This window comes from Corvus cornix, chromosome 28 (genome assembly GCF_000738735.6).
Source record: "Corvus cornix cornix isolate S_Up_H32 chromosome 28, ASM73873v5, whole genome shotgun sequence".
In the NCBI taxonomy this organism is placed as follows: Eukaryota; Metazoa; Chordata; class Aves; order Passeriformes; family Corvidae; genus Corvus; species Corvus cornix.
Genome location: NC_046356.1, coordinates 4,762,460 through 4,778,104, shown reverse-complemented (window position 1 = coordinate 4,778,104; position 15,645 = coordinate 4,762,460). Strand labels below are relative to the sequence as shown.

Below are 15,645 nucleotides of genomic sequence, written 5' to 3'. Positions count from 1 at the left end.
TGGGAGAGGATGTGTCTACACTGTTGAACCCAGATTTTTAGGGTTCTGCCATTCAAAAAAGATTGAAAACTGCTGCTCTGACTTCTCTGTCTGCAGCAGGGCAGCTCTGAGAGCTCCTGAACAAGCCAACAGCAATATCAGAGCTTGACGTCCAAGGTCACGGCCAGGAGATTCTGTACTTTTCCAAATGATTCTGCTGGCTCTGGTTCTTTCAGGCTGGAAATGGCTTGGCCAGAGTTGGAAGATTTTTGCTCTGCAGAGTTCAGTGAAGGCTGCTCTGAGGAGGGAGGGTGAGGTGGGGGTTCACAGCACCTCAGCCGCTCCTGGCTGCCAGTCTGTGCTGCTGCTGGGAGAAGGGGGGAAACTTCCAGGCTTACCTGAAAGCTGCTGAGGGGCTGCTGGGCCGTTGTCAATGCCTCGAACATAGCACTGGCAAACCTTCCAAACCTCGTCCCTTTTCTGATGTGTTTTATGTACTTATACCCCTGGCTGCACCTCTGATTTTCAGTGGGAGCTTTGCTCGTGCCTGAACATGAGTGGCTGAGAAAGTAGCTGAGACCACAAGGCCCAGAAGCTAAGCTGCTTTTTCTTTCTGGTCTTTTTTGTTTCTTTTTGGGTTTGTTGTGAAGCAAACGGAAGGATTCAGAGCCACGGACCAAGTGCCTCCTGAACAACGCTGAAATCGCCCCCCACCACCCCAAGGACCCCGTGGAAATGAGGCGAATCAACTTCCAGACTCCAGGTAACCGGCTGCTGACCAGCCTCTCCCGCTGGGAAGGCAGGAGTGGAGCACCTGGCCCTTCCCTGAGCCCTTCCTGCCTGCCCAGAGGCTGCTGAGGCACTGCCTGGAGACCCAGTGCTGCCCTTGGGCACAGCCAAGGAACCCCAGCCCTGTCTGTGCTGAGTGGGAATGCTGAAAGAAACCTTTGCTGGGATCCTCAGGGACCTTGCACAGGCTGTGCCCAGTGCTGGCAAGTCAGGGAGAAGGGTTTTCCTGGATTTCCAGATAAATTGGTGCATTCTGGGCTGAGCTGCAAGCGCCATGGCTGTGCCAGACATGCCAGAGCACCAGTGCTGCCCCAGCTGGGAGCTCCCAGATGGGGAGATGGAGCATGGCGGGCTGCCCAGCACCCACTGCTCCATCCACACCTGGAACTGGTGCTTTCTGGTGCCAGACCACTCCTGCTGGGAGCCAGGCCTGGCCTGTGGGCCGTGCAGGGAGGAAGGAGCTGGTTGCTTGGTGCAGATGAGGCAGCGTCTCCTCGCTTGGTGCAGATGCTGTCATGGAGTCCAAGACTGGTTTGAGTTGGGAGCACCTTAAAGCTCATCCAGTCCCACCCCCTGCCGTGGGCAGGGCACCATCCACTCTCCCAGGTTTCTCCAAGCTTTGTCCAGCCTGGCCCTGGGCACTGCCGAGGCTGGGCCAGCCTGTCCCTGCAGCGCTGAGCTCCGGGCAGAGGCTCCGTGCACGCTCCCTCCTGCACACACGTGTGCCCATGTCCATGCATGTCCCACTGCCTGCATGGCACCTCTGCAGCCACCACTGACACGCCCGGCACGTCCTCACACAGACGGACACGTGGCCATGCTGACCCAGTGTCTGTCCATGCCTCTGCCTCCAAGTTCTTGGTGCTTGAGGATTTGGAAGGGAATTTATTGTGCTTTTGGGGGGCTGGCTGTTGTTTTCAGTTTGTTTGTATTTTTTTTGCTGTTTTGTGCTCGTTAGTTATGTTTCTGTAGCTCCTGTTTCCCCTTCCCATCCCAGTCCTGTCCTTAGCATTGTCGAGTTTCCTTAGGGTGACGCTGGCAATAGGGACCCAGAGGGCAGGGATTTGTAGGGAAGCACGAGGCAGCGCTGAGCTGAGGGGCTCTTATCAAAATGAGTTCGGAACCAGCCGTGGGGATCAGCCCAAGCTTAGGAACGATGCTCAGCTGAGGGATGGCAGCGGGTTCGCTCCGTCCTGCAGGGGCAGCAGTTCAGCACAGGTAGGTCCCTAAATCACCTTTTACTGCTGCTCTTGCAGGAGGGTCTGAGGGTGTTCGAGATCTTTTGAGTGCTCCCAGCTGCAGCTCAGCAGCAGTTTGCCCTTGTCTGGGTGCTTCCTTTGGGAGCGTTCCTGTGAGTGCTCCGGGTGGAGAGAGGTGGCAGACCCAAGAGGAGGAGCTGCACTCCCTCACATGAAAAAGCTGTGCTGAGATAAAAATAAAAGACTTGGGTCTTCCAGCTTGGTCTTGGTGCCAAGAAGCAGCTGGAAGTGCTGGTTCATGTGTTTCCCTGAGTGGGAATTTCTGTGTCCCACAGGACAGCAGAGTCAGCTGAGGGTGCTTCCATCAGGTAACAGGATCGATGGATGAGGGAGTCAGTCTTCTGTTGACCCCACTGCTTTGGTCATGCTGTACCTCTGAATTCTGGCTCTGAGAGGCTTGTAAAAGGTAGCTGAGACATCAAAACCTGCATTAAGGCTCTGCAGATTCCAAAAGACACTGGCTGTGTCTGGTCTGGCTTTAGGAAGATGCTGCCCTTTCCTTTCCAAGTTTATCTGGCCAGAGCTGACCTACCTAGTGTTACTCTGCTCTGTAATTTGTGAAGCACTAAAAGGTTTTAAAGGATTTGGGGGAGTTGATCACCTGCCTCCCAGAGAATTTTGGAAATATTGGGTGAAAATGGAAATGGATGGAAAAATGAGCTTGGAGTGTGTTGGCAGTGATGGAGAGGCTGTGGTGCAGTTTGCAGGGGAAGACTCCACAGGTGCCCTCTGAGCTAAAGGCATTTAAATTCACTATATTGTGGTTCAGAAGGGGCCTGTAGGCTCTTCTGCAGACAGGTGACCCCAGGTAAAATCTCCATCGTGTCTCCAGCAGTGAAACAGAGGAGGGACATGGGAATGGGAATGTGCAGCTCAGAGAGGGGAAAGCATAGCACATCTTAGATATCCTATCCTAATCAGCACAACAATACCTTTCTTTTCCTCTTTAGATTTATGTTGGTTTTTGGTTTTTTTTATTAGCATGAAATTTTTACAAAAGTGTATCTTTTATTTATTTATTTTTTACTGTTTTCTGCAGATTCTGGTCTGAGCAGCCCTCTCAGTGACCCTGAGTTTGACTTGGAAAGTTAGTTCCTGTGTGTTTTTGTTCCTGTTGGTTTCATTTTTCCCCCATTATTATTTTCCTCTTCTGTCACTTTCCTTTCCAATTCTTGTTCCGTTCCTGTTACTATTTTTTGATTTTCTGCCGAACTCTCCGTATTCCTGCGGTGTTTGCCCATCTCATCCCTTTTCTGTGCCATCTGTTTGTCTGAACTGCACTTCCAGTTTTACAGTATCCCGTTAGAGGCCTTCGGAGGACACAGGGGCAGGTCAGAGCCCGGGGAGCACCTGGGCCCCGTCCATCCCTCGGTGCCTCCCGCTGTCCCAGGAGGATCCAGGGCTGCCTTTACCCCCTTGTGGAAGATGTTCCATCGCTGGTGTTGGCTCAGTGTCCTCGGTGTCCCCTGTACTCGTGCACTGGTGTCACTGGGGGTTGTGTTTTGGTGTTTGCAACGCAGGGAAAGAGAAACGGGAGCTGCAGCTGCTGATCCCCCCTCTGAAAGAGCCACACGGGCGCCTTTTCATTCGGAGGGGAAAGGGCCATTCTCCATCTGTGGCAGGTGCCCATTCCTTGGCACTGAGCTGTTCCAGGAGCACAAAGACCAGAGGCCACCCCAGGGGCCTGTGCCCCCGGGTTTCACAGGAGTGCCTCCAGCCACCGTGGTTTTGCAGGATAAATGGGCTCTGGCCCATGGAGCAGATGTTAGGGTCACGTTTCTGGCGAGTTGGCTGGTGCACAGAGAATCAAGTCTTTTGTGATAAGATTAGAGAGATTCAAGTGATTGAAATGTTAGATGAGACTGGCTCAAAAAGATTTCATCCCATTAGGAGCCAAGATCCCAGCCTTGCTGGATGGTTTGGGCTTGGATTTTTTTTAATACTGGGCAGGGAAGTATGTGAGGTTTCAGCTGACAAATATGAAGAGTCACAGATGCTGCTTGTGCTCAGAGATGCGAGGGCTGGGATATTTCCCTGAATAGTTCAACCCAAATATTGCTCTCTTTGGTATGGAATATGTCACAATTGTCCCAGTCCACTGCCACCTCCCCTCAACCCCCTCATTGTAACAGAGGGGTTGTGGGTATTTTCCTGGCTGAACTCAGCCCTTCATACCCCAAAATGGGTTCTTGAATTAAATCAGGGAAGAGCAGCTGCTCAGCTGAGCAGCTCAATGCCGCTCCTGCCTCGTTTCATAGCAAACTCCTGGATCCTATTGGAAACCCCATGCATTTGGCATTTTGACCAGGGAAGTGTTTATTGCTGCAGAGGTTCTTTTATTCCAAAGAGCCCTAGAAATTGATCCCACAAGGAGTTTCTGTCCTTAACAGCAGCAGAACAAGGCGAGTTCCATGTGCTCCCGGCCAGGTTCTGTGCAGGGAGGGTTGGAGGGGAAGCAGGATGACCCCCAGCCAAGGGCAGAGCTGCTGGTCGCACTCTAGATCTTTTCTGGAGCTTTTATGCAGCAAATGTGTGAAACTCCTTCAAGGGGAATGTGACTCCTCATTCCAGAGTGTCACTGTGGGCCTTTCCCACTGGCTCAGAGATTGTCGCACATGTTGCTCCATGACTTCTGAGCCAAGGAGAACCTGGGGGTTTTCTTGCTTGTTACTACTGGGGTTTTGGATTGTTTATTTTCTCCTTTTAACCTGCAAGTCCATCAAGTGTTGGTGGTGTTAAGCTGGTTTGGTCTGATCTGGAGCATCTCAGCCCGGCTGGCCTCCCCATCCCACACTGAGAGGACCAGCTCCTCCCAACAGCCCCAGTCTGCATCTGGTGCTGGGGTGGACGGCAGCCACCCTCCATCTAGGAGGAGAAATAATCCTTCTCCAGGTGTGATGGGACAGGACAACAAGAGATTAAATCAGAGTTTCTCCTCCGTGAGCCAAGAGAGGCTTCCTGCCTTGATCCCAGCAGACTGGAGTGGAGCCAGCACAGCCTCCAGGATAGTTCAGGGTTATTTTTGTGAGCTTTTTTGGTGTATTTTCTCTCTTCTTCTGTTTTCAGCCGTATTTCCTTGTGCTGAAAATAGATGTGTGGTGAGCTTAGGAGAAACCTGTCCAGGTATGGCAGACTCGTCCCGTGCCCAGACCTGGGGGAAGCAGCACCTCTCCCAAATCACTGTAAAACTGAGGATGTCATGCTTGCTTTGCCATCTCTGTGCTGAGTTTTCAGAGTATCTGACCATGCTGCTGCCACGCCACTGCTTTGTCACCCACCAACACCCACGGGGCTCGAAATTCTCCCTGGCTTCCATCTCTTCTCCACTCCTGTCCTTCTCATCGGGGGCACTGCCCAGGGCTTCTCAGAATGCTGCTCTCCAGGCCTCTGGAGAGGCTGGCAGACAGCATGGGAAGCCTTTGAAAAAACATAATCTGATGCAGATGAGCAAAGCACGGAGCGCTTTTCTGCCTGGGTTGGTAGTGTAGCCACTGAGGGACTGTAGGAAGGGAAGGGTCCCTGCTCTTCCCAGAGCTCCAGCTGCCCCTTTCAGAGCAGGATGTGCAAATCCCAGGCTGAGAACTGAGTCAGCCATGGCTGCTCACCCTGGTGGTGGCTGAGATGTGCCCCAGTTGGACCAGTCTGAGCCGGTGGGACCTCCCAGTATGGCTCCAATGAGCTCCCTGGCAGCTCTGGCTGCCTCAGCACCAGCACGCCAAAGTGCTGATGGGGATTGCAGGGGCAGCAGCTGAACCAGCTCAGGGGCATCAGACCCTGCAGCAAATTGTTCCAATCCCCCTGCCTGTCCTTCCCAAAAGGTGACACCATTCCCAGCAGAGCCTGGATGGGGCTGGTGCAGCCCAACCCACGGTGGGAGGGAGGGAGGGCTGTGCTGTAGAAGGAACCAGCCATGAGTGGGAAGAGGAGCCAGCCGGGTGTTTCCAGGCCTGGCTGCACTCTGGGAATGGTGCAGGTCAGAGCTCAGTGTCCATGAGCAGACCTTCAGAACCGATGTTGTGCAAAGGACAACCCAGAGAATCCTTGAGGTCGGAAAAGACCTTAAAGATCATCAAGTCCAGTTCCTGAAAAGCCTCCCCTGCTTCCCCACATCTGCATATTCCCATCCCCTGCCCACATCACCATGGTTGGCTGGATCCTGCCCTTGCCTCCCTTTCTGTTGGAGCTGGTTCCTGATCCCGGCGGGTGCTGTGCCATTTGCTGCGTAGGTTCCTCTGGCAGCGTTTGCTCATTCCAAGTCCACTTTGGAATCGCTAACACGCATCTGCTCTTCGGATTTTCCTTTTTGTTTTGCTCTGATTTCCACATTGAAAATGGGGCCATCACGGGAACACTCTCATTTTACTGTTATTTTTTTTAATTTCCTTGATTTTTATTTTTTACTCCCAAGGACACAATTTCGAGCCCTGAATTCTTCTCTTCTAACCTCCCTACTTTCATTGCAGATCTTACATTGTAATTTATTTTCTTTTCTTGTTCCTTCTTTCTTATAAAATGCGCAACGGTTGTGAATTTTAGTTATTATTAAATGAGATTCTTTTCCTGCTGTCTTGTCTTTTAGGTATGCTCAGCCACCCGCCCATCCCCGTTTCCGAGCTGGCTGAACACACAGAGCATCTCAAAGCTAATGATAACCTGAAATTATCCCAAGAGTATGAGGTATGAGCAAGAGTGAGTGCTGTGCATGGGTTTGCAGAGCCAGGAATTAGGGAATTCAGACAGGCCTTCATCCAAATAAACAGCTTTGTTTTAAAGATCTGGTTAGCTGAAATTTAAAAGGTATTTATGTATTGGAAATTTAAGTACTTGCTGAGCACTTTGCTGGGTTCAATTCCAGCTCATAAGAGCACAGAGGTTGGTCCATGAGCTGCTCCTGTCCGGTCAGCAGAGGCTGAGCTCCCTCAGAGAAGGGGGATGCAGTCCTGGAAGGTGACTGCTGGATGGGATGGGATGGGAGCTGTCCTTGGGGTACCTGTGTCTTGCTGCAGGACAGGGAGGGGACCAAAACGAGGACTGTGACACCCAGTTTATACAGCTGAGGTTGAGTGAGATGAGCAGGGAGTCCTCCACAACTGATGCCATCAGCAGCCACGGAGCTAAAGATTTGTACTTCCTCGTACATGTCATGTCTGAGGGGTTTGTGCACGTTTTCCCTGCCCTGGTAATGTTTGATTACCCCATCCCAGACTGGGCTGGAGCCCATCCAGTGCCACCCCTGCCATGGCAGGGACACCTCCCACTGTCCCAGGCTGCTCCAAGCCCCAATGTCCAGCCTGGCCTTGGGCACTGCCAGGGATCCAGGGGCAGCCCCAGCTGCTCTGGGCACCCTGTGCCAGGGCCTGCCCTCCCTCCCAGGGAGACATTTCTTCCTAATATCCAATCTAAAACCTCTTCCAGTTTAAAGCCCCTTATCCTATCACTCCATGCCCTTGTAAAAAGCCTCTCTCCACTCTTGGTTTTGTTGTCGAAAGACATCAAATGCCCTGGTATTTTTAGCCTAATAACGAGTCTAGACTGCCTCGGTCTGTTTGCAGGCAGGGAGCGAGTGGATGTTTTCCAAACAAAGGGATGCTTTCTCCCTGTCCCGACTCCCGGATATCACCGGGAGCGGCTCCACGCTGGCGGCTCCGCACCCGGAGCGGGGGTCACGTCTTGGAGAAGGCGCATTTTGCTCTGCCGGGGTCCCTCCTCCCACGCTGGGGTCCCTCCTCCCACGGGGGCAGCAGCAGCCCGTTCATGTGCTCCATCCAGATTCCAGAGGCTGATTTGCATAATGCCATATCCCGAGTGCCCTGGCTCCGTGCCAGCCCAACCTCCTCCAGTGGGAGAGCCAGAGCTGAACAAACATCGCTAATGAAGTGAAGGCGAGGCATGATTAGAGGGATGGAGAGCAAACAGACACATTACAATAGTATAAATACCCATTAGTTAGGAATTCTCTGCAGCCAGAGTGCAGGAGCACAGTTTTATCAGCTGGTTTTGCACCACGCTGTGCCCGCGGAGCTCCAGGGTGGGCACAGGCAGGGAGGGCAGCGGGGCCGGGCAAGGGCCAGCTCAGAGGGGTGGATCTGGGATCTGGGACCCTGTCCCCAAAGCGTGGTGGGGAGAGGGAGAGCAAGCAGCAGGAAACAGCTCGGCACATTCCTGCCAAGCCTCCAATTGAGGCAAACCCCAAGGGCTCTGCAAAATGATGAAGGAATTAAGCCCTTGTTTTATTTAATTCTCTGGCAGAGGATTTAGAGGTAAACGTAATTAACCTAATTTCCATATCTGGGACAGCTGGACTTTAGAGAGGAAAAAAACCCGACCACCAAACCTGGCATAAATCACTAGGACAGGCAGCGGGGCTTTTTCTCTCCAGTGCATTTCATTGTTTATTCCTTCATCCCTTCTGGGAAAAATCCATGTTGATTGAGTGTCCTAAGGCCGGGGTCCTTACCCCTGTTTTGTGCTAGGGGATGCACTCCTGACCCTGCCAGGCTCCTGTGGGGCTTCGTCCCCATTTGCACTGGGAAACTTTTGGTGCTGAGTCCTTGTGGTCCCAAGCAAAGCTGTTCCTGCTCCACACAGAGCAGCCCAGTCCCTTCCTGCTGCCCATGAATAGCTTTTAATCATAGAGTCACAGAATGGTGACTTCTTTAGGGTCAGAAGGGACCCTAAAGCCCATCTCATGCCACCCCCTGCCATGGGCAGGGACACCTTCCACTGTCCCGGGTTGCTCTGAGCCCCATCCAGCCTGGCCTTGGGCACTTCAGGGATGGGGCAGCACACACGGTCATAAACCAGCAAAGCTGGGTTCTTGCGGGATGCACACGGCGATCGCTGCGCTCCTCAGCGAGACCTGCAGAGCCACGTGGAACAAGCGCTCAGAACTGGATTTGCTGCTTTTCTCCTCACTGACTCTCCCGTTTCCTGACCCCTGCAGTCCATCGACCCCGGGCAGCAGTTCACCTGGGAGCACTCCAACCTGGAAGTGAACAAGCCCAAGAACCGCTACGCGAACGTGATCGCCTACGACCACTCCCGGGTCATCCTGCTGCCCATCGAAGGTACGGGGCATCCCCACTCCTCTGGGCAGTGCTGGGGTGGAGTTCCTGCAGGGAACACGTTGCACACGCTCTTCTCTCATCTCTATTTATATTCTTCTCTTAACGTCTCCCTGGGAGTTTGGCAAGCAGGAGATACCTCTGTAAACCAGGCATTTGTTAAATTCTGGTGACTGACATATTCCCCTGGAGCTGCAATCCCTCATTTGAAGGGCTGGTTTATCAAGAAACTGCCTTCCCTTTGCTTGGAGATGCCTGTTTGATACATCTCTGACTAACAGGAAGAATTCAGACCACGTAGGGCTTTAGAGGGAGCAGGAACAGGGCGGCCGGGAACGCGGAGCGGGGCTGCACAGGGAGGAATGGGAAGCGAGCACAGGGCTGGTTGTACCAATGTGAGAGGCAGCAGCCGCAGAGATGTGGCCGCTGAGTTGTACAGGCATAAAAATCACTTGATAGCAGCTCCTGCTGCAGCCCTGGCCCCTAAAAGGCTCAGGATAAGAAGGGGTTAGTGTGAGCCTGACGGGTCATAAATTGTTTCCTGAGCTGCTTATGTGAGCGATGGTGCAGTCAGAAAATTTACATTAAATTTCACAACTCGTGGCTCTTGACAGAGCTGCTCCAGTGCACGCCAGGATAAGAGGGGCTTGAGATGGAGTTGAACAGGGCACCTGCTTGGGTTGCTGCTGCCGAGATAATATTGGAGTTTCATGGACTCAGGATGTGGCTGTGCCGGGTGGATAAAGCATTCAAGGCCAGTCTTGCGTTGCCAAGAGCTGATCATCAGAGCAGAGAGGATGTGGGATGTCCTGGTAACTGCCTGGTGAATGCAGAGGTTAATTCAGAAGCCTTTGAGACCAGGGAATTGCTAAAATAATCTCCCTGTGCCACAGTAGCTCCGAGGGGCGCGGGGAATGGGGAGAGCTGAGGCAGCAGCAGAGAGTGGTGATTTGCCAAAAAACTGCACAAATCTGGATTGCTCTGGTCTGCTATTAGAGGGCTTTCAGTGTTTCTCCTTGTGAATCTGGCTGTGTTCTGCCTTGGTTTAATTCCGAGATTAATATTGTATGAGCCAAGGAAAGCAGAGACTTTAAAAAGTTGCTTTGTCATTCAAGGGAAAGGAGAAGAGCACAAGTGTGGGAGTGAAGGACACTTGGGCTGGTCTTGGATCTGGGGCTGGATGCAGGCAGCAGTCCCAGCTCTACCCAGGGCTCCATGAGGGACCAACAGTGCAAGGATGATGGGCCAAGGTTGAATTTTCAAGCATCTGAGAGGTTCTGACACGTCTTGGCTGTTGTGCCCCTTCCTACCAGGCTCTATTTTATGCTCAGGGCTGGAGGATGAAAGGAGCTGGAGAAATTAGTTTTGTTGCTTTCTCTTTGTTTTAAATCTGGATTTGTCAAGGCTGCGGATTGTCACTGGCTGCTTGGTCAGGAAGAAGTAGTGGCTTTAATTCTGTGACTTCTCTGAAGCTGGGCCTGTCACGCAGCAAAACATTGCAGGAGCTCATGGCCACCATTTCAGATGACACAGTGGACCCCAGGGGGCTGGAGAGGAGATTAATTCTGGAAGCTCAGCCTTGATCACGCTCCTGCCGTTACAGCCACATTCTCTGCCTCCTGAAATTTCAGACTGGGAAGGAGCAGGGGTAGGGAACCCTCCAGAAATTTAATCAAAAGCCATTTCTTCAGAAGTTCCTGAGTGCCCTTGAGGACGGGCAGGCGGCTCTGGGCTCGCCCCTCGCCAGCAGCAGCAGCCCCAGTTGCTGCAGCCCAGTTCCCCACTGCTGCTGCTCCCCACCCTTGGCTCCCTGGGAGACAGGAGGACTCTGCACCGAGTTAATCGTGGGTTTGCAGATCCTGCCAGCCTTGCCAGGCGCTCGGCTGTACTCGGGAACAGCCAAACCACCCCGGAGTGCGGCTGCTCCGTGCCAGGCGCCGGCTCTCTGGAGCTGAACCTGGGCAGCACCGCGTGCCAGGGGCCATTTTAACTCCAGAGCAGCTTTCTCGTGCCATGTCCCAATCAACCTCTTCACTCTGGCAGTGCCTCCTGCTCATCCCAAACCCTCAAGCAGGGACCCAGGCAAGCAGCTGGAACTCAATAGCCTGTAACTCATGCAAGTTTAAAAAAAAAACCCACTCTTAAAATGACAGGAGGCAATTTACAGTGAGTCAAAGCCTGTGATTTCAAAGCCTTCATTGGCTCAATCAAGCTTGGTTTTATTCTTTACTCTGTCCAGCTGTAGCTCAATGCCTGGGATTCGACTATGGGCCACACAGTCATTTGCTGCCTGGGCTTGGGGTGGGCTGGGACAAGGACTCAGGTCTGTCCTACTGGACACTGGTGCAGCAGGTGCCCTGGGCCAGGGCTTTGCTCCTGTTTAACACGAGTGCAAACACCATGGTTTCAAGGCTTGATATTCGGTCTCTTGAATATCTTTTGCAAGGAGTTACTGTCTCCCTGCAATGCAGGAGCTTGAGCTGGGAAAACCTTGCCAAGTGCCTGTGTGATTCTGACCCACCAAGCCACAAAGGCTCTGGTGTTTCTGCCGGGGACTTCTCTCTAACAGCATCCCTGCAAAAATCTCCTCATGCTTCCAGCTGTGTGAAGTCCTGTGCAATTCTCTGATTTTTGCTGATTTGACACAGGAATTGTGGGCAGTGATTACATCAACGCCAACTACATCGATGGGTACCGGAAGCAGAACGCCTACATTGCCACCCAGGGGCCTCTGCCAGAGACCTTCGGGGACTTCTGGAGGATGGTGTGGGAGCAGCGCTCAGCCACCATTGTTATGATGACTAAGCTGGAGGAGAAATCACGGGTAAGATGCGTGAGAGAGATGACTGGTTAGTCATAATCCAGGGGGATTGGAGGGGAGGGTTGGGGAAACAGCAAATCCCTTTGATGTGCAGCCAGTGGGGGATTTCTGCCTGCTCTGACAGCACCCTGAAAGTTCAGTGATTCATTGCTTTTAAAAAAACAAGCCATTCACCCTGGAAAGCTGCAGCCTCCTTGGCAACTCCAGGAGAAGAGGCTGCTGGATCCCACTGCATGTCTGTCTTGGAGTTAATCATGTGGCAAGTTTCATACTCAGTTCTCTTGTTTAACAAGCCCCAGTACATTCCCTCTAATCTTCAGGATCATTCCAGTCTGTTGTCTTTGGGATTGATGTGTCATCAAAGCCTGTGCTTAGTCAGTAGGAGCTTTGTCTGATGGGTCTGTCCCTGTCCTGGTGCTCTGCAAAGACACTTCTTGCACCTCTCCTTGCCTTTGCCACCTGCCCAGCTTCACTGGTAGCAAGGCAGTTTGGGAATGAGCTTCCCACCACTGAAGGGTTTGTCCCAGCACTGAGCCATCCCTCCTGTCTTGCAGATAAAGTGTGACCAATACTGGCCAGGCCGAGGCACGGACACCTACGGAATGATCCAAGTGACGCTGCTGGACACCATTGAACTGGCCACATTCTGCGTCCGAACGTTCTCCCTTCACAAGGTGAGCTGGCTCCTGCTCCTGTTTTCCCTGGAGATGGGCTGTGGCACACCCTGCACACACAGCACAGGCAGCTTTGGGGTGCTGGTGCCCCCCTGACCCTGGCGCTCCCTTGTCCTGCAGAACGGCTCCAGTGAGAAGCGCGAGGTGCGGCAGTTCCAGTTCACAGCGTGGCCTGACCACGGCGTGCCCGAGTACCCCACCCCGTTCCTGGCCTTCCTGAGACGGGTGAAAACCTGCAACCCCCCGGATGCTGGTCCCATCGTGGTGCACTGCAGGTACAGCTTCCCTTCCCCTGGCATGGGGACACCTGCGAGGGAGGCGGAAGTTCAGGAGGGTGTGGATTTACCTGGGAGACAGGGATGGCTCTTAGGTGGATTCCCAGGCAGCATCTGAGAAGGAAACTTGAGGATTCCATTGACCACAGCATTTTCTGAGATGATGAGGGGTGTAATTTGTACCAAATCACTCAGACCAAGGGTTCCAGACCAGGCTGGACAGGGCTTGGAGCAACCTGGTCTAGTGGAAGGTGTCCCTGCCCGTGGCAGGGGGTGGGGCTGGATGAGCTTTAGGGTCCCTTTGGAACCAAACCATTCTGGGATTTGATGATCTTGTTAAGCAATGGGAAGTGCCTGGTGCTGTACCAGTGTCTGGTTCTGTGTGGTGGAATTGTCTCTGGTCACAGTGAGAAAGGAGGAGGATCAGGTGCGACCTTGGAGAGTGTTTGGGGTGTTTGGGAGGCAGAGCTGCCTCAGCTGCCCAAGGTAGAGCTGACAGTGACTGACAGAGGGTTTCTGAGTGCTGCAGCCTTTCTGATAATGCCAAGCTGAAGCCAGGTAACATTCCCTAATTCAATTCACAACCCAGTGAGGAATCTTTGAAGTCTCAGTGCAGATAAATCCCTGTGTTCCTCAGGAGGGTGTGGAGGAGCTTGTGGGTTCCTGGGCACTGGGGGAAGATCTGAGTTGTACAGGCTGCTGGGGAAGCTAATCCTGCCTCTGCTGGAGGATGCCATTTTAACAGTCTTTGTGAGGAGGCAACTTATCACTATCCTTGCACATGGCAATTATTGTGCACCTCAGAAAATGAATAAAGAGCTGTCAGCTCACAACCAGATCCCAGATCAGCTGCTAAATTCTTGCCAGAGCTCCAGTCACCTGCTTGGTTCAGGTGTTAGGGAGTCTAATTAACAGAGATCAAGGGGGCTCAATGAAAAAAGGGACAGCACTGGAATGGTGAAAGGAAACCCTTTATTAGCAGTGGCACAAGAGAGCACAGAGCCCCGCTGAGGCGTAAATGCCATTACACACAGGTCTGATGTCACCTCGCTGCACAAAAACATTGAGGGAGAGAGGTGACGCACGTTACTCGTTACATCAGTGGCTTTTCAGCTGCTGAGATCGGAGAGATTAAACAGGCTTTTTCAGCCTTCAGATCGTGCCAGCCCTTTGCTGGAGCCTCGGGCTGCCACAGCTGTGCCCGGCCTGGGGTGTCACAGCGGAGGGGACAGGGGACAGAGCGGTGTGGAGGGGACAGGGGACACAGCGGTGTGGAGGGGACAGGGGACAGGGGACAGAGCGGTGTGGAGGGGACAGGGGACAGAGCGGTGTGGAGGGGACAGGGGACACAGCAGTGTGGAGGGGCGATTGGCACCTGCCCAGTGAAGGCCAAGCCAATCCTTCACCTCCCTCTCCCCTTGTCCCGCCAGCGCGGGCGTGGGACGCACCGGCTGCTTCATCGTGATCGACGCCATGCTGGAGAGGATCAAGCATGAGAAGACCGTGGACATCTACGGGCACGTCACCCTCATGAGGTCCCAGCGCAACTACATGGTGCAGACAGAGGACCAGTACAGCTTCATCCACGATGCCTTGCTCGAGGCCGTGGCCTGCGGCAACACCGAGGTCCCGGCTCGGAACCTCTACAGCTACATCCAGAAACTGGCACAGATCGAGGCCAGGGAGCACGTGACGGGCATGGAGCTGGAGTTCAAGGTGAGTGTGGGTGCTGGGATGGGGCGGCAGGGCCTGGGCAGGGCTCGGTGGTCACACGGAGCCTTCATCAGGCAAGTGGGACCTTGCTGCCTCCATGTGGGAGGTAATTACTTCACTGAGTCACGCAGTTCCCAGGAGACCTGCCGGGCACCACAGGCAGCTTCCCTGGTCACTCCAGATCGAGACTGAATTTGCTCCCTCTTAAATTGGAGGGGTTTTTAACTTTTTGAGTAGTAGTAGTAGTATTTTCTGGAAGTTTTGCTTAGGGAAAGGCCTCAGTCTCTGTGCCCCACCCCAAAAGCAAACCCCAGCAGGGCACACGGAGGGGTAGAACAGGGAGGGCAGGTAAAGGGGGCTGGCACAGGGTCAGGAGAACACTCCAGCTGAGGGAATGGTTTGTCCCTCTGCCCGCAGCGCCTCGCCAACTCCAAGGCCCACACCTCGCGCTTCATCAGCGCCAACCTGCCCTGCAACAAGTTCAAGAACCGCCTGGTGAACATCATGCCCTACGAGACCACCCGGGTGTGCCTGCAGCCCATCCGCGGCGTCGAGGGCTCCGACTACATCAACGCCAGCTTCATCGACGGCTACAGGTACGGCCGGGGCCACCCGAGCTCTGTGCCCCTGGGGCTGGGCCGGGCCCCGCACGGGGAGTCTGGGCTGGCCCATCACCTGCACACAGGTGCCAGAGGTAAATCCCCCTGCAGACCCAAATCCAGCCTGCTGACATTTTCCCCGTGGTCTTAAATTACTGATCCCCTAAAGCAGCGCAGCCCTTCTCCAGCTGCAGGTCCTGAACACAGAGCATCAGTGAGGGGTGGATTTTGCTGTTGGGAAGTTTCCAAATATGGATTGGCCTTTTTATTACCTTTGTGATTTGGGGGCATTGCAGTCCCCAGAGCTTCCCCCCAGAAACTCCAGCCCTGGGAGCTGCAACCCTCCATGGGTGGGTTTGGAGGGAACAAAGCAATTCCGTGTGCAAGTTTTCCTCCTGTCCAGGCGCACCAGCAGTGCTGGCCCCAGCTGTGGCACTGGGATTTGGGCAGCCTGGTGGTTGGATTTTCCCCT

The 15,645-nt window shown here is 53.6% G+C and overlaps 1 protein-coding gene across 19 annotated transcripts in view; it reads left to right on the top strand.

Moving 5' to 3' along the window:
* PTPRS (protein tyrosine phosphatase receptor type S) overlaps nucleotides 1-15,645 on the top strand; it is a 148,677-nt gene that overhangs the window by 127,530 nt on the left and 5,502 nt on the right. For 12 of the 19 annotated variants that reach the window (XM_039566157.1, XM_019293498.3, XM_039566156.1 and 9 more), the window contains 9 exons: nucleotides 630-742; nucleotides 3,067-3,114; nucleotides 6,607-6,704; nucleotides 8,971-9,094; nucleotides 11,740-11,915; nucleotides 12,467-12,586; nucleotides 12,707-12,861; nucleotides 14,292-14,577; nucleotides 14,992-15,170. In XM_039566157.1, coding sequence (XP_039422091.1) covers nucleotides 630-742; nucleotides 3,067-3,114; nucleotides 6,607-6,704; nucleotides 8,971-9,094; nucleotides 11,740-11,915; nucleotides 12,467-12,586; nucleotides 12,707-12,861; nucleotides 14,292-14,577; nucleotides 14,992-15,170 — 1,299 coding nt within the window. The remainder of the gene's footprint in view (nucleotides 1-629; nucleotides 743-3,066; nucleotides 3,115-6,606; nucleotides 6,705-8,970; nucleotides 9,095-11,739; nucleotides 11,916-12,466; nucleotides 12,587-12,706; nucleotides 12,862-14,291; nucleotides 14,578-14,991; nucleotides 15,171-15,645) is intronic. The other 7 variants (XM_010412202.4, XM_019293497.3, XM_010412195.4 and 4 more) reach the window with 1 other exon arrangement.